Source organism: Lygodium microphyllum, chromosome 9 (genome assembly GCF_053477565.2).
Source record: "Lygodium microphyllum isolate KBCC chromosome 9, Lygodium_microphyllum_v1.1.10, whole genome shotgun sequence".
Lineage (NCBI taxonomy): Eukaryota > Viridiplantae > Streptophyta > Polypodiopsida > Schizaeales > Lygodiaceae > Lygodium > Lygodium microphyllum.
The window spans coordinates 61,833,605-61,855,937 of record NC_141143.1 but is presented as its reverse complement, the minus strand read 5'-3'; the positions used below and the strand labels follow the sequence as shown (position 1 = coordinate 61,855,937).

At 41.7% G+C, this 22,333-nt stretch overlaps 1 protein-coding gene across 1 annotated transcript in view; it reads left to right on the top strand.

The window, feature by feature from the left end:
• The first annotated feature begins 909 nt into the window (after positions 1-909).
• Positions 910-22,333, top strand: part of LOC148031097 (uncharacterized) — a 103,742-nt gene continuing 82,318 nt past the window's right edge. Inside the window, exons 1-3 of the mRNA XM_087684623.1 lie at positions 910-2,301; positions 2,803-3,570; positions 4,293-4,589. Of these exons, the coding sequence (XP_087540749.1) occupies positions 1,063-2,301; positions 2,803-3,570; positions 4,293-4,589 (2,304 nt within the window). The 5' untranslated portion in view covers positions 910-1,062. The remainder of the gene's footprint in view (positions 2,302-2,802; positions 3,571-4,292; positions 4,590-22,333) is intronic.

Below are 22,333 nucleotides of genomic sequence, written 5' to 3'. Positions count from 1 at the left end.
ATTAGACATAAGGAATTTTGGGGGGGGAGGAGAGAGAGAGAGAGAATGAGAGAAAAAAGAAGAGAGAGAAAGATGAGAAATGGATTGTTGAGCGAAGTTGCCGTGCGATAGCACGACAACTTTGCTTGCTGCCTCGACTGCCGCGAAGCAGCCTAGCGTTCTTTGTGAAGCGCATGCAGAACGCTAGTTTGATTATTTTAGGGGTTGAAGAATGTTAACTAAGGAGATCGTTTAAGAAATTGGAGCCTATAACATTTAATTATTATAGGGATTGAAAAATTGTCACTAAGGAGATTTGTTTAATAAATTGGAGAATGTCCATTATTTGTTTGATTGATCAATTTGGGAATCTCCCAAATTAAGAACAGAATGTTTTAAAGGCTTTAAGTTTCAATCTCCTTCCATTCCTTTTGCAAAAATTTCAAAGAAAAGCTTTTAAAAAACCTTGAACTTAACAAATAAAAATAGCAAATATAAGTAAATCAATGTAAAAAACCCTTTAACGTTTTTAGTTAAAGGTTTTGTATGTGCCAAAATAGTTATCCTATAGTGATTTGGATGTGGGTTGAGTTAAAGGGTTGTGTGAGTCCAAACCTTGAACAACCCATCTCTGAAGGTATATTAAAATATCTATTTTTTAACTACCTATTTGCATCGAAAAATATTTTTCATGGAAAGTACTTACCGTTATTATTTATTTGAATATTCCAGAGAATTGGGAGGCCTTATGGTAAGCTTTTGCTTCTCACTTGTTAATTTGTGGAAGCTTCACGTCCTTGGCTTGCCCCGTCAACCCACGAACACTCATCTTTCTTTTCTTGAGGTTATGGATTGATGAAGCATTTGGTCTCATGGATACTTTGCTAGGATTCTCTCTCTCTCTCTCTCTCTCTCTCTCTCTCTGCGTTTTGTTTGGCGCCTCTTCACTTTCTTGATGAGGCTTTACTAGCTCCAACGTAGATCATAGCAGCTGAGAGAGAGAGAGCCAGCCAGCTCGCCCGCCCTACCATGCATACATACTAAGCCATCTGCAAGGATTAAACAGGGTTTCTGATCATTATCATGGGCCGCAGATTAAAACATGAAGGGATTGCACGCCTGCATGCTGAGTCGCGCAGGTTCCAAGATGAACTCCGATGCATTCAGTCTTCCCTTTGCTGCCCTCCTCTTCAGCATCATGCACATAATCGTCATCATCATCATGGCCGTCATCGTCATTGTTATCATCATGCTCATCGTGCTGACACATCTGAAGAAGGCTCAGAGCGTTCTGTTTGGGACTCCCCTCAAGCTGCCAAAACCCTAATATTAAGCTCTCTCCAGGACAAGGTAAAATGTGTAGGCCTCACTGAATCTACGACGCAAGAGACCTCTTCATCCCGGGAATATACTGTCAGAATCCCTAGTTCTTGTAGGGCTCCTGATCATCAACATGATTTAGTGCCTAGCAGCCAATGCAATCACGGCATCAGTCAAAGGATTGGTTCGGATCCGAATGCCACATCGCAGTTTGAACCTGACGGAAGGGGAGTTCGCATAACTGCAACCACCTTCTTCACTGCAAACGGTGGTAACTTAATGTTCCACTGTCCTGCTTCTTTCCAGGTTGGATCTTCGAATCAAAGATGTGAGATTTGTGACAAAAGCATCGCCACTAGCAGCGTTGTCATATCAAATGGCCAGAAAATTGGGCCTTTCCAGAACCATGAGATATGTGAAGTTGAATTTCATGAGCAAAAACCATGCGTGCACGGGTCTGGAGCTGCAGTTCTACTGAACCATGCCTCTGACATAGAGAAATGTAGAAAAGGATGGCGTGGCGAGACTGTTGAGGATGATAAAGATAGCAGTTGCATTTGTACCAAGTCCTCAAACAATGGGAACCTAGATAGAATAGGCACAGAAGACTCGAATTTAGCCACCTCTTTGCATGTGAAGTCAGATACACCACGTCTGGCTGATCCATTAAAGATTAAAGTACAAGGAAGCATAACAAAGGACAATGCACAGCCAAATAATGAGATTGTTAACAGTCTTGGAACAGTTGTTGGAAAAGCACCGGAGAATGCAGAGAAGGCCAACCATTTGACAGAAAAAATAGGAGACCAAAGCATCAATGAATACATCTGTATGAAATTGCATGGTGCTGACAAAACTGATTGTGATAAGTTGGAATTGCCTTCATGTTCCTCTGAAGCCAAGTACACTGGAAATGTAATGAAGCTTAAAGAGAGGTTCAGCTCATCCAAGGATAGTGCCCTTTGCAGAAGAATGGCTTCAAGGATCAAGTTTATTTTACAGGTGCAAATGATCTCTGGGGCAGCTAAAGGAAGAATATTTTGCCTGTTTCATGTGCTTTGATTTCCAAGTATGCTCACATTCTTCATAGGAATCTTTTGTTTTGCCAGCAAGTCACTGGAATTCAGTTGCACATGCTTGCAGGCACTTTGTGACAAAATAAGATGCTCATTAATCCATATGAGCAGAAGACCACGTCATGGCAATTAAATTAAAAAACAGTTTAGATTTTGCATTAGCATATTTGGTAGACCATCTTGTCTGCTATTACATTCTCCAAAGAATCAGAAAATGTGTTTAAAGAATATAGCCTTCAAAATTTGACAGACAAAAGATTATTACATCTTTTGTCAAAATGTCTTTATTGTGTTGATAGATCCAAAGGAATTCAGAGAGTCTCTTATGTGCAGCCCTTGCATGTCTTATGCATTACCACATAATAATGTTATCAGTTTTTGGTTTCCACGATGCCGTATGATGTTACTGAAAACTGGTATCTTGCAGAGTCTGACCCCTACCAGACGGGGAATAAACAATATACAGTCTAGAGAATTGAATCATGGGATAACAGTAACACAACATCCAGGTCTATATGACAGAAACAAAGAGGTGTTTCCTGCTGTCTCTAAGGAGTCTTGGGACCCAACACAATTTAATCAATTAAGCCAAACCAGGATTTCTGGAATTCCTGATGCAGAGTCTTATCTAGAACATGTGGTTTCCGCACTATGTTTTAAGAAGGAATCAAAGCCTGAGGTTGATGCTCATGATCAGTTCAAGATGGTAAATGCTGATCGTGAAAAAACATCTGGACGTCCAGACCCTGGCATTCCAGCTATGCATGAAGAAGGTGTGCCTCTTCAATTAGAACCTATGGTGAAGAGAACAGTGGAGACTTGTGAACCTGCTAGCTGCAGATTTGATACATTTCATCAGAGCCCTCTTGCTGAATCTAAATTGTCAGCAAGCAGCAAAGGTGAAAATATTCAACCTTTGCATGGGCGATGCAATGAGATAGAGAAAGAAAACAGAGTTCAAGTTTCAAATGAGAACAATCTGTTAGATTATATTCCTCCAATTTGGCCAGTCGAAGATCTAGCTGCAGTAAATAAGGGCCATAATGTGGCAGAAAATTCAAAGGATGTTTTTCTGAAAAGTTGCAGAGAAAAGGTTTGCAACTTTCTTGCAGGTAATCTCATGATAGACGAAAATGCAGGTAAAGGCAAAAGTACAAATACAGAGGAATCAGTTGAGCTTGAGAAATACACCCAGGTATAGCAATGCCATCCTGATTTAGTGTCTCTATATCCCATGTTATGGTTCTTTTATAACTATGGTATGCACAACAATTTTGGAAACCCTTAGGCACATACATTGACAAGCTTTCACTATGGCTAATGAGATTGAATTATCCTTTCCTTGAAGTGGCTCTTTCCCGTTGTTGATCTGGTTTGGTCACCAAAAGGCTTGGTCTTTCTAGAACATTTTCACTACGTTACTGCTTTTTTGCTCATTCACCCTGTTTAAATCTAGGCAATACTAGAGTGGTGTACTGGTCACTAAGACAAATGTAACCTTCCACTGGATGGGTGAAAGAGAACTGCGTTGCAAGGGTGATATAGGTCCCATGCCCGCTGACCTGTATCCTCAAGAGAGAGATTTAGGCATGGGACAGACCTGCTTAGCATCACATTTAACTCTCTCTTAGTGCATGTGTTGCATCAAGTAGGATGTGGAACCAAGCACTGGGTAATATAAGGCATTGATAATTAGGAAGATAAGTAATACTTGTTCAGCTGTGGTTATGCATCGAATAGTGAATGCGGTCTTTGTCACTAGTCCTTTTGTTCTCATATTTAGATTGTATATGAGTTTTCAGACAAGAAAACCATATTCCTCCAAGGAATGGAATGGAGTAAAGTCTAGTGTATGAAAACACCCATATAAATTTGAACAAGACCGTTTTTGGAACTAAACTTTGGTGATGATTGAAGGAAGGAGATCACATTGTTGCAGAACAGGGATCTCGTGTGATAGTGTCACAGAAGGAGCTGGATTCTGGGCCCTGTTATGGAAAGAGCCCAGCAAGATCCAACCTGGATATCCCTGTGGAAGCAGCTGTTCAGGCAGCTAGTGACCTTGTAAATACTCTTGCCAGAAATGCGGCACCCATAACTCCACAACCTAGTGCCCAACAACTAGCTGCTGTTCAAGAAGACCGGAAAATGTTTGCAACAAAAGCAGTTCAGGATTTACTAGGAGAAGATTTCAACTACAACTCAATGTACCAGGTATGAGTACCTTTATCGCTAAGTTTTCAGACGCCAGCCATAGCAGCAGAAATCATCCAATGCTTGATATACCCAGAGAAATATTTTATGAACGGTGCAGTTTTTGTTTGGATGTGATTTTGATGAAGTGCACCTATAAAATGGATATGCATGCATGTCTATTGCTTTTTGTTGTTCAATTATGCGGCATACATGTGGAAGTGTGGAGACTGCTTGGTCATATATGAGTACTGATGTCAAGAACTTGCCATGAGAGCAGCAACATAACCAATCCTGCTGTGCCCACATTCGAACAGAGACATTGGCCAGTTTGGAATTGATAACACTAACTTATAACCTGTGACTTTTTGATACATCATTACACACTTGCTACCCTAAAGGGCACCCTGATTTTAGGACCAGAACTTGAAAATTCGTAACATTTAGAGATTGTACAACTTGAGGTGACTAATCAGATCACGAACCCAACGAGAACATGTAGCCACCATGAGATCGACGAGTATTGGGATCTCCAGCCCAATTGGAAATAGTGTACCCCTGCAAAAGCAAACCGTGACCACAAGAAACAGAGGATGCAAGATCAGGCCCAATATAAATCAACTAGAGAAGTTTGAAGTTTTCCTAAAATACACCTTTAGGTGTGCTCATCGAAGGGTTGACATAGAAAATTCTTAGATAAGTGGATGGTGGGGTCAAGTGGTGTGCCATAGGATGTGTCTGATTGGTACAATACTATTCCACTAACTAAAGAGTGTACTTCTATTATTACAAAAAAATACTATCCACATATTGAACTATCTCCATCTCCAAAAAATAGGATAATTGACCAAGGTAGTCATCTTAAACGTAGAGCAAGATTGGGCCTTAATATTTGCGATGGTAGAAGAATCTGAGCCTCTAATGAGTAAATCATCTACATATAAGAGAATGTAGTAGACCCTGTTTGAAGTGGTTTTGACATATAAGTTCGTGTCATAGGGAATAGAATGAAAACCATGCGTTTGAAGGAATGTTGTTGACCCTGTCTGAAGTGGTTTTGACATATAAGTTCGGGTCATAGGGAGTAGAATGAAAACCATGAGTTTGAAGGAACTCATCCATCTTATGGAACCACGAACGTGGTGCTTGCTTTAGCTCTACATAGACTTCCTCCTCTAAATAATCATTCAAAAAGGCACTTTTGATGCCATTTGATAGAATCGCCAACCGTGATGAGTGGCTAGTGCAACCAACAAATGGCATGATGTTAACCACACAGTGGATGCAAAGGTCTCCTTATAATCTATATCATGTTTTTGTCGAAAACCTTGTACTACAAGGCGAGCCTTGTATTTATTCAAAGTTCCATCAACTTTTAATTCCTAAAAATCCACTTGGTCGTGATGACTTTCTTGTGGTTGGGATGATCCACCAAGGTTCAAGTCGCATTTTGGTCAATGCTTGCAGGCTCCTTTTCCATGGCCTTTTGGCATTGAGGATGCTTTAGAGCCTCTTGTCAACTCTTTGGCTTAGAGTGCGTCATAGTTGTTAGATATGAAAGATACGTACGGTACGGTACGGTATGATTGAAATACTGTACTAAATGGTACCTTATGATTTTATAAGGTATGGTACGATATTAGTACGGTTTTTTTTTAAAACACGATTTTAAAAAAACCATAAATCATTAAATGATAACATATGTTTAAAGTGGAAATAGCCATTTCATTACAAAATAAGATGCATACATGAGGTAGGTTGGCCATCATGGTCACTATGGGTTGTGCACAATATACGATACAACTAGAGTCTAGTATATACATGGTCCATGGATGATGCATCATAGTGGCAACGGATATGTGGATACAATGATAGTAGATGCAAAAAAGAGAGAGACCTATGAATCTATGATGAGGCATCACTATCACTATTATTATCATCATCATCAGAACCATTTGAGTGCTCATCAAGAGAGTTTGAAGATGACTCCTCAGTGTCGGATGATGAGACACTCTTATACTCATCCTTATCGATGAGGTTACCATCATCATCAAATGATGGCTCCCTAGGCGTTTATTGTGTAGGCAAGGGGGGGATGTTATCATGAGGCATGGGATGTGAGCTACTAGAGCCTCGCCTTACATATGTTTACAAGCCACTCTAACCACCCCTTCTCGATATCGAAGGGCACCAAATGACTATGCCTCTGCTATCACCTACTCAAGCTCCTCGCCCACAAGCACGATGACTACGAGTGTCACAACTAACTGTTGCTATAAGCTCTCTATAGAGCTCTGCAAAGATTATCTACTCATCATCCACCTCTTGATGTATACTCGACAGAGTGTCGTCCGCCAACTTGAATGTATCAACATTCACCTACACAATGCACATAAGATTGTAAATGTTGAAGTCTAAATTGTAAAGTATGTGAGAGGTGAGAGGATGCACAGAGATCGAAGCTCAGCTGAGAGTACAGTTGATAGTGAAGAGAGTGTGTAAGTGAAGACATGACTCCCAATGCAATAATCAAAAGAGTGTAATGTGCAAGCACAAAGTACAACCCTTACACCTTAGGGTTGCTAAAGTGTGTTCACATCCGAAAGGTGTAAAACACGATAAGTGCTCAAATTGTGTAACACAGGCACATAAAATAAAAGAGAATAAATTTGGGAAAAAAGCCTCTCGTAAGGAGAGTAAAAAGTGGCGGAGTATCCTATCGAGGATTACCGGTACTCCTCTGTGAGTGTAGGCATAAGTCAAATCCAACAAACCCCCTTGGAGTGAAGAGTGATTAATATATAAGGATCATCCACCAAAGGAGATCAAATTTAAAGTATTGCGGAATGTTTCAAATTTGTCACAAGAAAGAGCTTTGGTAAAGATGTTTGCCACATTACTGGTGGTAGGATAGTAGACAAGGCTGATATCTCCTGCATGTAGCCTCTCTCTGACAAAGTGATAGTGGATCTCTATGTGTTTCGTGTGTGCATGAAACATTGGCTTCCATGCCACTACAATGGCCCTCTAACTGTGAGTAAAAAAAGGAGTAGGCTCCATGATAGATGCATCTAAATCAGCCAACAAATGTCTCAACCATACACATTCAATTGTGGTAGTGAAAGATGTCTTGTATTCAGCTTCACATGACGATGTGGTAACAATGGATTATTTCTTGCTAAGCCAAGAGATGCAAGATGAGCCAAGAAAGAAACACTTATTACTTGTATAGTGACGTGAATCAAAATCACCAACCCAATCTGAATCACTATAAGCATGTAGTTGCAGTGGTCTCCCTTGGCATAGAGCAATCCAAGAGTCTTAGTACCTTGCAAGTAACGAAAAATATGCTTCACAGCTTGCCAATGTGACATGTGTGGCTGGTGCATATATCTGCTCAGGTCTGAAATTGCAAACTAAATGTCTGGCCTTGTGTTGCATAAGTAAATGAGACATCCAACTACTGGAGCATACATATGGATATCAAAAAAATCATTGTCATCATGGAAGGAGAGCTTGAGTCCAATCTCCATTGGTGTACAAATTGGCTTGTAATCTTGTAAGCCAACCCTCTCAAGAAGTCTACCAATGTATCTAGACTGTGACAATCCAATTTCTCTAGCATCATGAATGAACCGAATGCCCAAATAATAGTGCAAAGGTCCTAAGTTTGACATCTCAAGAGTTTGCTACAAACTTTGTTTGAATGCTGAAATCTGATCAGCATGTGTCCGTGTGAGTAGAAGATCATCAATATAAAGACATATGACCAGTAAGGATCCCCCCTTTTTACATACGTAAACTGTAGATTGTGATGAGCTGTTAATGAACCTTTGGCTGAGTAAAAAGACATCAATTTTTTCATACCAAGCTCGGGGAGTTTGCTTCAAACCATAAAAGCCTTTTTCAGCTTGCATACCAGGTGTTTGGATTCTGCAATTGCAAAACCAATGGGCTGCTGTACATACACTTCTTCTTGAAGTTCTCCATGTAAAAATGTAGTCTTAATATCAAGCTAGTGCAGAGTCCAACCATAATGGGCAGCCAAAGCAACCATAGACCGAATGGTAGTCATGCGGGATGTAGGAGCAAATGTCTCCTCATAGTCAATGCCTTTCTTTTGCGTAGCCTTTGGCCACAAGTCTGGCCTTATACTTGTCAATGGATCCATTTGCATTTCTTTTCAGCTTATAGACCCACTTTGTACCAATGGCTTTTTTCCCAACAGGCAAGGTCACTAAATCCCATGTTTGATTCTTTATGATAGAATCAAACTCAGCTTGCATTGTTGTCATCCAATGCACACTATGTTGTGCATTCTCAAAACATTCAGGCTCCTCATCATTAAGTGTATGTGCTGCCATAATAAACTCCATTGTATTAGCACTATCATGCAGACTAGCTTGTCTTCTAGTACGACCAGCAATATGAGCATCCAAGTGACTATCTTTCATAGTCTGCAAGTACCATCTAGGCACTTGCCTAGCTTCCTGATTGTGTATAAGCTCCTGCTGAACTTCAAATTTAGCATCTTTAGATCAACTATAGGCTGATTTTTTTGCATTATTCAATGGAGCAGCTGGCTGAACATTATGTTCATACATAACTGCTTCCATCTAAAAACTATGTGGCGAACTCTTTGCTTTTAGCATACATCTGGCCATCTCCATGAGTGACCAATTCTTCCTCTTTGCAACCCTATTTTGCTGTGGAGTATAAGCAGTAGTGTACTGATGGACAATGCCTTTCTGTTTCAAAAAATTATTAATTATAGAAGGCATGTATTCCCCCTCTTGGTCCCAACGGAGAGTCTTAATCCTGTAGCTAGATTGATTTTCAGCAAGAAAGTAGTTGCACAATGTAGGGAATTAAGGGTTGCAAATAAATTCTTTGTTTGTGAATAGGAGGGTCACATGGCTAAGGACTATCTCAATAGATAGTAAGCTGGAAAATAAAAAAATTGGGGAGATCACAGGGGAAAGAAGCCCAAAATATTTGTTGGTTTGGTGCTTGATGTTGTTAGTGAACAACCCAATGATGATGCTATTGAGTTGTGCAGGGTATCGGGAAAAATCTCCATGGACATGGTAACCCGTTTAGGCGTCAAAGAGGATGAGATGGGGCCCATGGGAGAAATTGCTATGGCATAGAAGGTCCATGTAGAGCCTCTCACACTATTTATTGGGGAGCTTTGCTTGTATATTCAAGAACATGTGGATAATGAAGACATTTTTCATTGCACCGCTTGAAGATTGTGATGCCTTGCTTGGTATGCTTTGATGTCGTTGTGTATGTAGTGATTGATTAGTATGCTAAAGTGATCACCTTTTAGTATAAAGGCAAGGCTTATACTTTGGATGTAAAATTCAAAGGGAAATCTGTCCTTGTTGTATTAGTTGTTGCCATTTCTAAAGTAATGAAAAATCACCTTTCAACGGACTTGGTTTTCACTAACAATTAGGTTGATAATGAAAATGTTGGGAACATGTCTAAGTTAGAAATTGATTGCATGTCATTTTTGAGAATGTATCCTAATTCCTTTTCTCAATCACTTTTGGGGTAGCTACCACCTAAAAGACCATAATATCATGGCATAGATTTTATCCTTGGAAGTAGTCCTCCTAATAAGCCAACCTATAGGATAAGTGTAGCCCAATAAGAGGAGATAATGAGTTAGGTGAATAAGGTGCTATAAAAAGGACTGATTCAACTTATCTCATCTCCCTTTTGTTCTCTAGTGCTTTTGGTTCAGAAAAAGGATTGATCATGGCGTATGTGCATTGACTATTGTGATTTGAATAAATCATGATAAATAATTGGTTTTTGATCCCATGGATTGACGATGTTATGGATAGATTGTAGGGGGCAGCCATATTTAGTTGTATAGATTTTAAAAGTGGATATCATCAAATTTGAGCTAGACCATAAGATATTCTTAAGAGAGCTTTTAGGATATCTTTTGGGTTGTATGAGTTTCTTATCGTATCTTTTTGGACTTATAAATATGCTTTTGCTATATTTAATTGGATGATAGATTGAACCTTTGGGCCACATAGGGGATTCATGGACACTTGCTTTGATGACATGATTGTCTATTTAAAGAATGAGGTAGAGCATATGCAACATTTGGACATTGTATTCAATGAGCCACATAAGCACATGTTGGTTATAAATGACAAGAACAGTGAGTTTTTCTTATATGAGATCTACTTTTTGGGGCACATTGTGTTTATATGTATCTTGCAAAGGTTGAGGCAATATTCTCATGGCCACCTTTGAAGAATATATATGAGATCTGTAGTTTCTTGGGTCTATGTTCCTATTATAGATAGTATGTGTGTAGCTTTGCTGAAATTGCATCTCCTTTGTATGCTTTGTAGAAGAAGGATGTGCCCGTTAAGTGGACAATAGTGGAAATTTCAGCGTTCGAGAAGCTAAAATGAAAGTTGACTTCGGATTTTGTGCTTGTGTTGCCTAATCTAAGGAAGTCATTCATTGTTCAATGTGATGTATGTGGGAACAACATAGAGCTATTGTAATGTAGGATGCCCTAGTTGTGGCATATGAGAGTCATGTTTTCTATGGTGCAAAGATAAATTTGCAAGTTTATGAGAAAGATTTTCTTACTTTAATTTGTGCACTTCTGATATGGAAATGCTATCTCGTAGGGGTTGATTTTACAGTGTAGACGGACCATTCTCTCTCTCTCTCTCTCTCTCTGGGTTTCAAATTCAAATATTAGGCTAGTGCGCCTGCTGCTGAGCAGCTTGTGTCTGCTGGTTTGTTCCTTCATCAGGTGTTTCAGCTTGCTGTCCACACCCTGTTCGTAGAGGACATCTCAGTCGAAGCTGTCCATTGCTGTCTATATCAGTTGACGCTTGATTTCCAGGCCTCTTCTCGCAGTTTGGAGCTGATCCCAGCCAGGTGACTGCTGTTCTTGCACAAACGTGCTGCTGTACTGCTTGCTACATCATCTGTAGCTTGTGTTTGACAGTTTTGTCTCTCCTGTAGGTGTCGCCTAGCTTCTGCAAGCTATTGCTAGGAGGTCCATCTTGCGTTTGGCAATTTCTCTCTTATAGGTTGCCCTACATGTGTTTTTAGTCTTTCTCTCCTGTAGGTTGTCTTGCCCTGCGGTTTTAGTGTTTCTTTCTCTCTCTCTCTGACGGGCGAGCGTGTCTGACGGGCGCGTCTGACGGGCGGGCGTGTCTGACGAGCGTGTCTGACGGGCGAATGACGGGCGAGCGTGTCTGACGGGCGAATGCTGACGTGCGAGCGTGTCTGACGGGCGAGCGTGTCTGACGGGCGAATGACGGGCGAGCGTTTCTGACGGGCGAATGTGTCTGACTGGCGAGCGTCTGACGGGCGTGCTGACGGGCGAATGCTGACGTGCGTGTGACGGGCGTGGACGAGCGTCTGACAGCAAGCGTCTGACGGGCGTCTGACGGGCGGGACTGTCGTGAGTGCCGCCACTGGGGAGCTGCTCTGCAAGGTCACGTCTCTGCACAGGGAGACAGCCACTGTCCTGCAGGACACGAATGTACTTAGAATGACATGAATGCTGGCTTGTCTGCTGTGTCCTGGGTGAATGTACTGTGGCAGCAGTGACGAATGCAGACACTCTCAGATTGCACTTACTCTCTCAGACTGACATAAATGCATGCACTGTGAATGTACTGTGGCAGTAGTGACGAATGCAGACACTCTCTCAGATTGTAGACACTCTCTCAGACTGACATGAATGCAAACTGACATGAATGCAGACACTGTGAATGTATCGTGGCAGCAGTGACGTATGTATACACTGTGAATGAACCTTGCATGCTGTGTGGACTGGAAACCTACGGGATCTCAGACTGACGCACATTAACATCTCATGTTACAGTCATATCCTATGATGCAGTCACATTGACAGTCTATGATATACTGTCTCTAGTTCATGCTAGAGTGATAGTTTATGTCACTGGTTTACTACTCTACCCAGACTGTAAACAGTTTTATGCTATAGCGCATACTATAATTATGATGGAAGAAACTGACAATGAAGGAATCACAAAACCAGCCAAGGAGACAATGTTTCATACACCGCCAAAGAACACGAGATACAAAACCTATGGGCGTAAAACCCGAGATTGGAATGTCTCTCCAGGGTCGAGTAGATATAGGAAGACATCCCGCAAAATTAATGAAACACTATATGAGGAGATGTTGACCATACTCCATGCTGAAATACGTACCATGAGGAAGGAAATGGAAAAGGACATACAAGAGCAGGTTCGAGCTGAAATGATGGAAGAACTAAAAAAAGAGATGCAACAAACTTTGGATGCACGCATGGCAGAGAAAGACTCATTGATCTCTAATCTACAAGAAGAACTAGACGAATGCAAAAAGAAACTGGACACACAAAAGGAACCACAAACCGCACCGGAACTACAAAAAGAAATGGATGTTTTAAAAAAGGACATGCACACCTATGCAAGTGTGGTGGAAGGCACCCAAAAGAAAATGGAGAATGTTGAGAATACCGTCAAAGAAAATGCAGAATGGATAGATGTGGCAAAAAAGAACAAAGGAATGCATGGCAACAAAGTGGAAGTCATGAATGCCACCTTGGAAGAAGAGGCAAAAAGGCGGGTACGCGCACTCCACGTAAGAGTGGTTGGACTAGACGAGAAAAGCTCTCCAATTGAAGATGCTACAGCTCTTGCCACCAAAATTGGAGCTACAAATGTACCCATCATTGGGGTTTGGCGAGTCGGGAAGGCTGACACAAAAACAAAAGTCCTCATCTTGAAGTTTGGAGACCTGGAAAAGAAGAGAGCCTTCCTCTCTAAGAGGATCGCTCTCAAAGGAGAAAAGATCTACCTAGATGAAGACCTCACCCCAGCCCAGTTAGCCCACAGGAGGGAAAATATGCCACGTGTTCTAGAGGCACGGAAAGCAGGTAAATGGGCTGTATACAGAGATGGAAGAGTCATCATCACAGAGAAAAGGACGGCATGACGGTGCGCGGCCTATGAGACCCTGAAGTTCACACTGTGGAATTGCAATGGCTCCCTTAAGACAGATGTAGATTATTTTGAGGATACTTTCAAAGGTATAGACATTGCTATGTATACTGAGACACATCAATGTAAAGACAGCCGTTTACCTGATGTATATGGATATAGATGGGAAAGTGTATATCGCCCTCAGCCTAGACAGCCTGGAGGGACGAGGGGATCAGGAGGTGTGGCAATTCTATTTAGAGAAGAGCTCCGAGATACAGTCCAAGTGGTACATAGAGATGTAGAGGCAAGATACATGTGGATCAGGTTACGTACAAGCAGAACTCGCGACATGTATATTGCCATATGCTATTTTCCCCCTGCATACTCTAAGTTTGCCCCTAAAGAGGCATCCCCGTATACACCACTATATGAGGATATAATGGGATACATGAGAATTGGGGATGTTCTACTAGCAGGAGACTTTAATGCACGCACAGAAAACAACCAATCTGCTTTCTTTGACACTAGTGATGAGATGTTCAGAGATATTGCATTAGATGAAGTGGAATTAGTTAGATCAGCCCAAGATAGAGAGAGAACAAAATATGGAACACACCTACAGGCACTAGGAAGTGCACATGGTTTGGCCATCCTTAACGGGCTACCACAGTGGCCAAGATCTAATGGCTTCACATGTTGGAATAACAAGAAGGGGTCAAGCACAGTGGACTATTTGATTGGATCACCCAACTTGCTACCTGACATAAAAAGTTTTGAAATCTCGGACAGACCAATTGGATTAGTAGCAGACCATGCTATTCTAGCTTTCACAATGCAATATGGGCATATACATGAAGCACAGTCACATATACCAAAATTACCACGCTATGATTTTGTGGAAGCGACCTCACACATATACAGCATTATTGTGCGAGATGCATTGAGGGAGCTAGACACACAGGCCTCTCTGGATGAGTTTACAGGACAGTTGGCCGAGATAATACACACTTCAGCAGCATACGCTTTCCCACACACTACACCGTCAGATAAACCTCCACGAGGTAATGCTCCACAGAATGGCTGGTATGATGATGAGTGCAGAGAGACACGAGCACGTTTTCAGCGAGAGCTAGCACTTGGTATATGCACCCATAAGCATGCTCGAACACTCTTCAGACGGTTGGTACGCAAAAAGAAGCAAGAATACCTGAGCAGACTAGAAACAGAAATGTATTCCATGTTCTTGGGGCAGGACAGCAAGAGAGCGTGGAAAAAGATGCATGAGAGCCAGCCACCCCTACAAATTACTAGACCGGATGATTGGCATGGATATGCTTGCACACTCTATGATATCCCTGGCCAAGAGCCTATGCCACTCCCCTCAACCTCAAGACCAGCAAATTGCAGATTTTTCACAGAAAAAAAAGTGAGGAATGCCATATGGAAGCTGAAAAATGGAAGAGCCCAAGACCATGAGGGTTTAGTGGCTGAACACTTCACGCATGCCTGTGATATTCTGGCACCAACACTGGCTCACATCTTTAATAGGGGAGTTTGTGAGGGATTTCCAACCTGTTGGTCAAACCATATTATTGTGCCGCTCTTTAAGAGTGGAGACCCCGCACTACCTAGTAACTACCGAACTATCATGATTGGACACATGTTGGCCAAGATATATGGCTCTATCGTGGAACAAGCGTTGAGTGAATGGGCCGAGATGCATGGCCTGAGGTCAAAAGGCCAGGCTGGCTTCAGGAGGGGATATACAACTCTAGACCATATCTTTACGTTGAGGGCAATCATTGAAGAAGGCAAGGCATTCAAGAAAAAGATCTATTGCTGTTTTGTGGACTTTCGCAAGGCCTTTGACACAGTGCCACGTGCTAGACTCATGAAAAGAATGCAAAACGTTGGTGTGCCCGTAGAGATACAGTGGAGTATCTATGCCCTATATGAGACAGTGACAGGCAGAGTACGAACACCTGAGGGCATCTCAGATACAGTCAATAGCACCATTGGGGTGAAACAAGGCTGTCCACTTTCACCGACACTTTTTGGGCTGTATATAGATGAAATTTCAGAATATGTGGATAGGACAGGTGGGGCCGGAGCCAGCCTAGCTGGAGTGCTGATACCATTACTGCTTTATGCCGATGATATTGTACTTATATCTGACTCACCTGAGGGACTAAATAGACACTTGGATGCATTATCAGCTTTTTGCAGAGATAGAGATCTTAAGGTGAACCTTGGGAAAACCAAAGTTATGGTATTTAACACTTCAGCTGCTTGGGTGACAAGAGCTGAGCACCAGTTTACTTTTGACGGAGAGCCAGTGGAAATGGTTAGGCAGTATGTTTATTTGGGGGTCACATTGAAGGGACCACAATTCTCTTGTAGAGAGACATCAGAGGCTCGTTTGGCAAAAGCATATGCAGCCTTAGGGGCATTGGAGAGGCAATGTGCTCACATACAATTTCATGAGCCGCGCACCAAACTGTGGCTTTTTGACACCTTGGTTACACCCACACTCCTATATGGGGCAGCTATTTGGGGTCCGAGTTTGTTTCACACGAGGAGACAGCCTTTGGGAGACCAGGATGGACCAGAGAAGGAATACTATGATGGATGGGAGCATATGGAAAGACCACTGGTCATGATGATCTCACGCATGATACGAGCGAAGAGCTCGACCCCACATGAGATTATCAGAGCTGAGTTGGGGGCATCACCCATGGTGGCTGAGGCCTTGGTTCAGGCAGTGACTTTCATACATAGACTATGGGAGCTCCCCCAAGATAGATACCCACGGCTAGCCCTGGCCTCTTCTAGACAACTAGCAGCAGATGGTGACAGACACTGTTGGTATGCTCAGATGAGTACATGGATGCGTCTACATGGTCTGCAGATTGACAAACTACCCCCCTTTGACTATAGCCTGGATTGCCCTACACTTGACCTAAGCCGATCAGAGCTAAACCATGTGATCGGAGCAGACATACTGAAGTTAGATACGGAGAAGACCTGGATCCGACCCCCCTCGCCCCATGGCACGAGGATGGCACACTACCAGACCCACTTCCTCCAGGTATCTGAGGATGGTTTCATCACCCGACCCAATTACATGGACACACAGCTGCCTCATGGACTATGCACAGCTATTGGTCAGATCCGCACCTCATCCCACCACTTGAGGATTGAGACAGGCAGATGGGAGGGTATATAGACAGAAGAATGCATATGCCCACTATGCGACAGAGAGCCAGAGACAGAGGAACACTACATCTGCCGATGCACTGTATATTACGACATACGAGGTAGATACCACTGTCTGTTTCGAGAGGGTTTTGGACCCCTGAGATGGATCATGCAGTATGAGGATCAGAGATGCTTGGGATTTTTCCTCTTGGAGCTCCAGAGGCGCAGAGCAACAATTCTACGGAGTAGGAGGCCCCCACAGCTCGGCTCACATAGACAGAGAGCAGTCACTGACTTTTTCATGGATACACGACAGAGTATGGCAGATACTACTACTACTGCCACACAGCCTACAGGAGTACATCATCATTGGACCTCATCTTCTGTAGGTGTCCCTTTGGATAGAGCAGTGGCACTTAGCCGGTCTAGGCGCCCACGTCCACCCGGACGAAGGCCTAGACATCCACACCACAGACAAATTAAAGCCATCATTGAGCGCCACAGGAGACAGATGCCAAGACGCCTTAGCTATGCAGAGATACACTTCCCTAGAGAACAAACATATCATTGATGGAGAGTTTTCCTTTCTCTACTCTCACTTTCAGATCACTGACATGTTTCCCTTTTATAGGACACTATTTCATTTCATTTCCTTTTCAGTCTTATAGGCATGTTTTTCATCTTTTTTCTCGTTCTAGATGAGAAACACACCATCATTGTATGTACTGCTTTGGTCTCATAGGCCACATTGGCCTTTTAGAGACGTTAATATACTCTCTCTCTCTCTCTCTCTCTCTCTCTCTCTCTCTCTCTCTCTCCGTGCTTTTGAGAGTACACCTATCACTTCACCTTGATACCTCGCATAGGCAACACTTTGCCTTGATACCTTGCATAGGGAGCACATGTGTATGACTTGTTTTTAAAAAAAAAAGACAGAAGAAAAAAGGAAAAAAAGAGAAGAAAAGAACAAAAAGAGAAAAATTAAGAAAAAAAGAATGATAAGGACTGCCTTTAATCCACGCAACCTTGCTACTTGAATCAACCCCATCTCGCCTTGCCCTCGCACCCTACCCCTCATTCCACTACCTAACCTAATCCCTACTCTACTATCCTTGCCTCACTACCCGCCCTATTATCCTCTTGACACTACCTTGCTCTTCGGACTTCCCACCCACCCCCCTACCTAACCCACCCCACCTTGGCCTTAATACCCTCCCTACTATCTAGTCCACCTTGCCCTTTCCTCTTCACTTTTCACTTGCTCCACTATCCGACCCACCCCACTTCCTTGCCCCACTACTCGACCTCACCTTCTTTGCCTTGCTCTCCACGAACCCAACCCAACATCCATCAACCCAAACACCCAACTCGTCTTGGCCTTGCATTACGCAGGCCATTCTATCCCCCCACAAAAGAAAAAGAAGAAAAACTAGGAGGAAGAAAGAAAGAAGAAAAGGAAGAAAGAAGAAGAACAAGATGAAGGAAGGAGGAAACAAACAAAGAGGGAGAAAAAGAAGAAAGGAAGCATAGAAAAGATAGACTCGTCATTACGTTACCATGGCATTAATAAGCCCATCGCATTGTCTGTAGAGTCCTCTGAGGCACTCAACCTCAATATTGTTCCCATGTTATATACGGCTTCATCAATAGTGTCTTTAGGCCAACCGACATCTTCTCAACCCACAGTTCAAGTCACACTTTCTAGCTCCACCACTGATCACACGGTTTTTGCAGCTTCTCTACACAGTTGTGCTATTGTTGAACATGTTCATTGTGTGAGTATGCTTGGCATTGGCCATTCTCTTTGAACCAGCACTTACGCTACTCTTGCTTCTCTGATATTTCTTCTGCCCTATCTAGTTGGCCCAACACAAGATCTATTGGGTATCCTCTCACAAACCCCTCCCCTCATTGTAATATCTTTTAAGTTCATCCCATTAGGATGATGATGAGGTAAATTCCCCCAGGATGTTATATGGCTACACGTTCAGTAAAGAAAAAGCAAGGGAAATATATCCATACATGTATTTCAGATATATGCTTATGGGATACACAGTTATGATCCTAATAGGGTTTTCTAGGATCAAAACTGGTCCAGTAAAATACTCTCCTAAAAAAGCATAGAACAGTCTGATACCAAACCAATGCATGTACATCAAAATACCCTGTATAAGAGTAATATCAGCCTCTAAAACCTTGATCTTCAAGTCATCATACATCCAAGAAGACCATGTAATTGCCATAGATTTTTAAAGATAGCAATCGTGTCTTGAACTTGGTTGTAACTTGTTTCCATCATAGTTTTCACACACGAACTTTAAATAGGGTCATCCAAGTACTCAAATCGAAGTGAGCAAACCTATCAAGAAGTCAACGCGGGCAAAATTTTGAAAATCCCCTTAGAATAGTTGTAAACAACGCTTTTGAAAAACACATTACTTTTTAGTCATTGCATGTATTTAGATCCTCTCAAGTTCTCATTAAGTTATTAAAACTTAATAATGGAAGATTCTGGGCTTTAGATATATTGTTTTGTGTTTGTATTATTGTATGGCAAACACTATTGAGTTGATTTAAATTGGATTTCTTCTGAGCCATATTCTCAAAAATTGGAATCTCATTGAGCCATAGTCTCAATATTTGGGCTTTCTTTGGGCCAAAGTCTTATAAATATCATTTAAAAGTGAATGTATATGCTATATAGGGATGGAGCCAAAGCTTTGTCAAAAAGCATAATTTATAGCTGGGTTTCTTCTATGTCTTGTGAATCTATTGGATTTTGCCTTTATCTTCTACAATATTTTTTGTTTCTCTTTTGTAGACTCTTCTTGCCAAGATCCCAATGTTTTTAGGTGAGATATAGTAAATACCCTGAAATCTTTGGTGAAATTGACGTGAAAGGTCTACAGAATAGTTTTGCAGGATGGAAGATACTATAAGTTCTTCGGATGATATAAGGCAGTTATTGCAAACGGGGGTGATGGTTTGGACATGGAGTTCGAATCGGATGTAGATGTGTTAGGCAATCATGGAAGAAAATTGGCGATAAAAGCGCTTCAAGTGGTTGTCAGTGAACTGGGTCAATTTAATGGGCAAGAAATATCTAAACATCTCAGAACCTATTGCATATAGATGGAATGTTATGGTATTCCAAAAAACCATATGAAGAAGTATTTTGACCAGATTATGGTGAGTGAAAACAAGGAGCATTCTTGAGACATACAGCTAGAACATGGTGCAATGTGGGAAAAATTTGAGCAAGGTCTTAAACAAGAGTATTTTATACAAGTTCCAAAGTAAGATGGTGATCTAGAGCAAGCCTCTGAAAGGCCTCAAGAATCAGATTTAGTAGAACTATTACATGAAATGCATGAGTTGTAGTTGAAGGTTGCATGACTTTAAGAAAAAGAGTTAACAAGATCAGAAGGGATGGTTTGTAAGAATATAGGAATGACTTTGTAGGATGAAGTTGAGGAATTCTTACATAAAATGCATGAGGTACAGTGGAAGCGAATACGACTTGAAGAAGATGCTCAATATATTGAAGATGTAGATGACTTGTCCGATGATACTATAGATGTGTTTTCAATTGATGTTTTGCCTAAAGGTACAAAGGATACATTCCTTGTGAATAAAAATGATATAATGACAATGAATGTGGAAGATATAGAGACAATGGATACACATGCTTTGTTTGAAAATGCAAATGATATAGTGACAGCGAATACAATTGAAACAATGATAGTGCATGCTGATGATGCTTTGACTGCTAGTGTGGATGATATCTTGATAGAGAATGTAGATGATTCTTTGATTGAGGATGCAGTTGTGAATGATGCAAACATCATTCAATCTGTGCAAGCCAAAGAAAATGCTTTTCAAGGTGTTTCCCTAGCTCAAAATAGAGAGATATCTTCCATGCAGTTTGCTTCTTTATGGATGCTTGATGCTAGGATCATATGCTTTTATATACATGATGATGGGGCAAGTGTGGATGTATGCTTTTCTATGCATGATGTTGAGGTAAAAGTGGATATGTTTTATGAATCAGGACCATTTAAGCTGATTGCAAAAGGGATATGGAAAGCGGCAAGCCTCAATGCTATCGTATGATCCAAGTGGAATTCCAAGCTATGAGATGCTACGAAGTTTTGACAGGGTATTTCTACCATGTGATCTTGGTGGATTTATGAAATTCTTGGAGTAGGATACAGATGGCTACATGCAATTTGGGTTTCATGAGCTTTTGATGCCATATGATTTGAGAGGGAGTACTTGGGTTAGGTGCATACTTTTGTAGATGTCAAGTATCTAGATTTATGATCTAGGCGGAAGCTATGCTGTTCATGACTTATGCAAGGTAATTATCTGAGTTTTTGATCCTTCAGGTATCCATTGCATGCTTTTTTGGGAGATGAATATTTGGCTTTTTGACGTAGGCGGCGGGCTGCATCATATGGTACATGCTAGAGGATATATAGGTTTGGAGGGGGTGGATGTCGTGTGGCTACATGTTGCGTGAAGAAAAAGCAACGGAAAGACATTTGTACAAGTATTTCAGATATATGCTTATGGGACAGTACTCATGATCCTAATAAGTTTTTCTAGGATCAAAACTGGTCCAGCGAAATACTCTTAGTTTCCACTATTAAGTTCTAATAACTTAATGAGAACTTTGGGAGGGTCTAAACACATGCAAGGACTTATCTTGAGTACTACAAATTGTGATCTTTTGTCCTCCCCTCTCTTTAGTTATTAAAAGCTCTTCAATTATAAAAAGAGCAGGGAGGCAACCAGTGTATCAAGCAATCATTTTGTGCCAATGGAAGTGTGCTCTTTGCAAATTTGTGTACTTGTGTCTCTCTCCACTCCAGGCATCACTATCTCACTCTACCATTCTTGTCTCTAGACTTCTCACTCTTCCCTCTTCTCCCTAGACTTCACTTCTCTCTCCTCTTTTCTCAGGACTTCGTGTATCTAGCCCCTTGTCTCTAGACTTCTCCCCCTTCCCTTTTCTCTCCGGACTTCACTCTCTCTCCTCTTTCCTCCAGACTTCTTGCCCTGCCTCTAGTTCTCTATGCTTCTCTCCAAATGTAGACCTCTCTCTCTCTCTCTCTAAACTTCATGTCTTTGTCTTGGCCCTTCTCTCTAGACTTCTCTGTCTAACTTCTCCTCTTCCCCAAACTTCTCTATCTCTAGACTTTTTTGCCTTCACACGTCTCTGCCTGACTTTTCCCTTTTCCCAAACTTCTTTATCTTTAGACTTCTTGCATTTGGACCTCTCTATCGAACTTCTTTGCAACATTTTCCCTCTTCCCTCTCAACTTCCCTTTCCTTCCTAGATTTCCCTCCCATCTTTGCTAGACCTTCCTCCCTGGTCCTCTTCACATTAATGAGCAATGCTAAGAAATTCAGAGGTATATGCATTGATTGTAGAGCGAGCATACTACTATAAGGAACCCCCACCCCACCCACACACTTTTTTTTGTTGCTGATTTTATCTGTGAGTGATGCTGTGCACTATTCCCAAGGCTGGGCAACTTCTATTTCTGCTGGTCAACCTGTTTTACAGCCTCC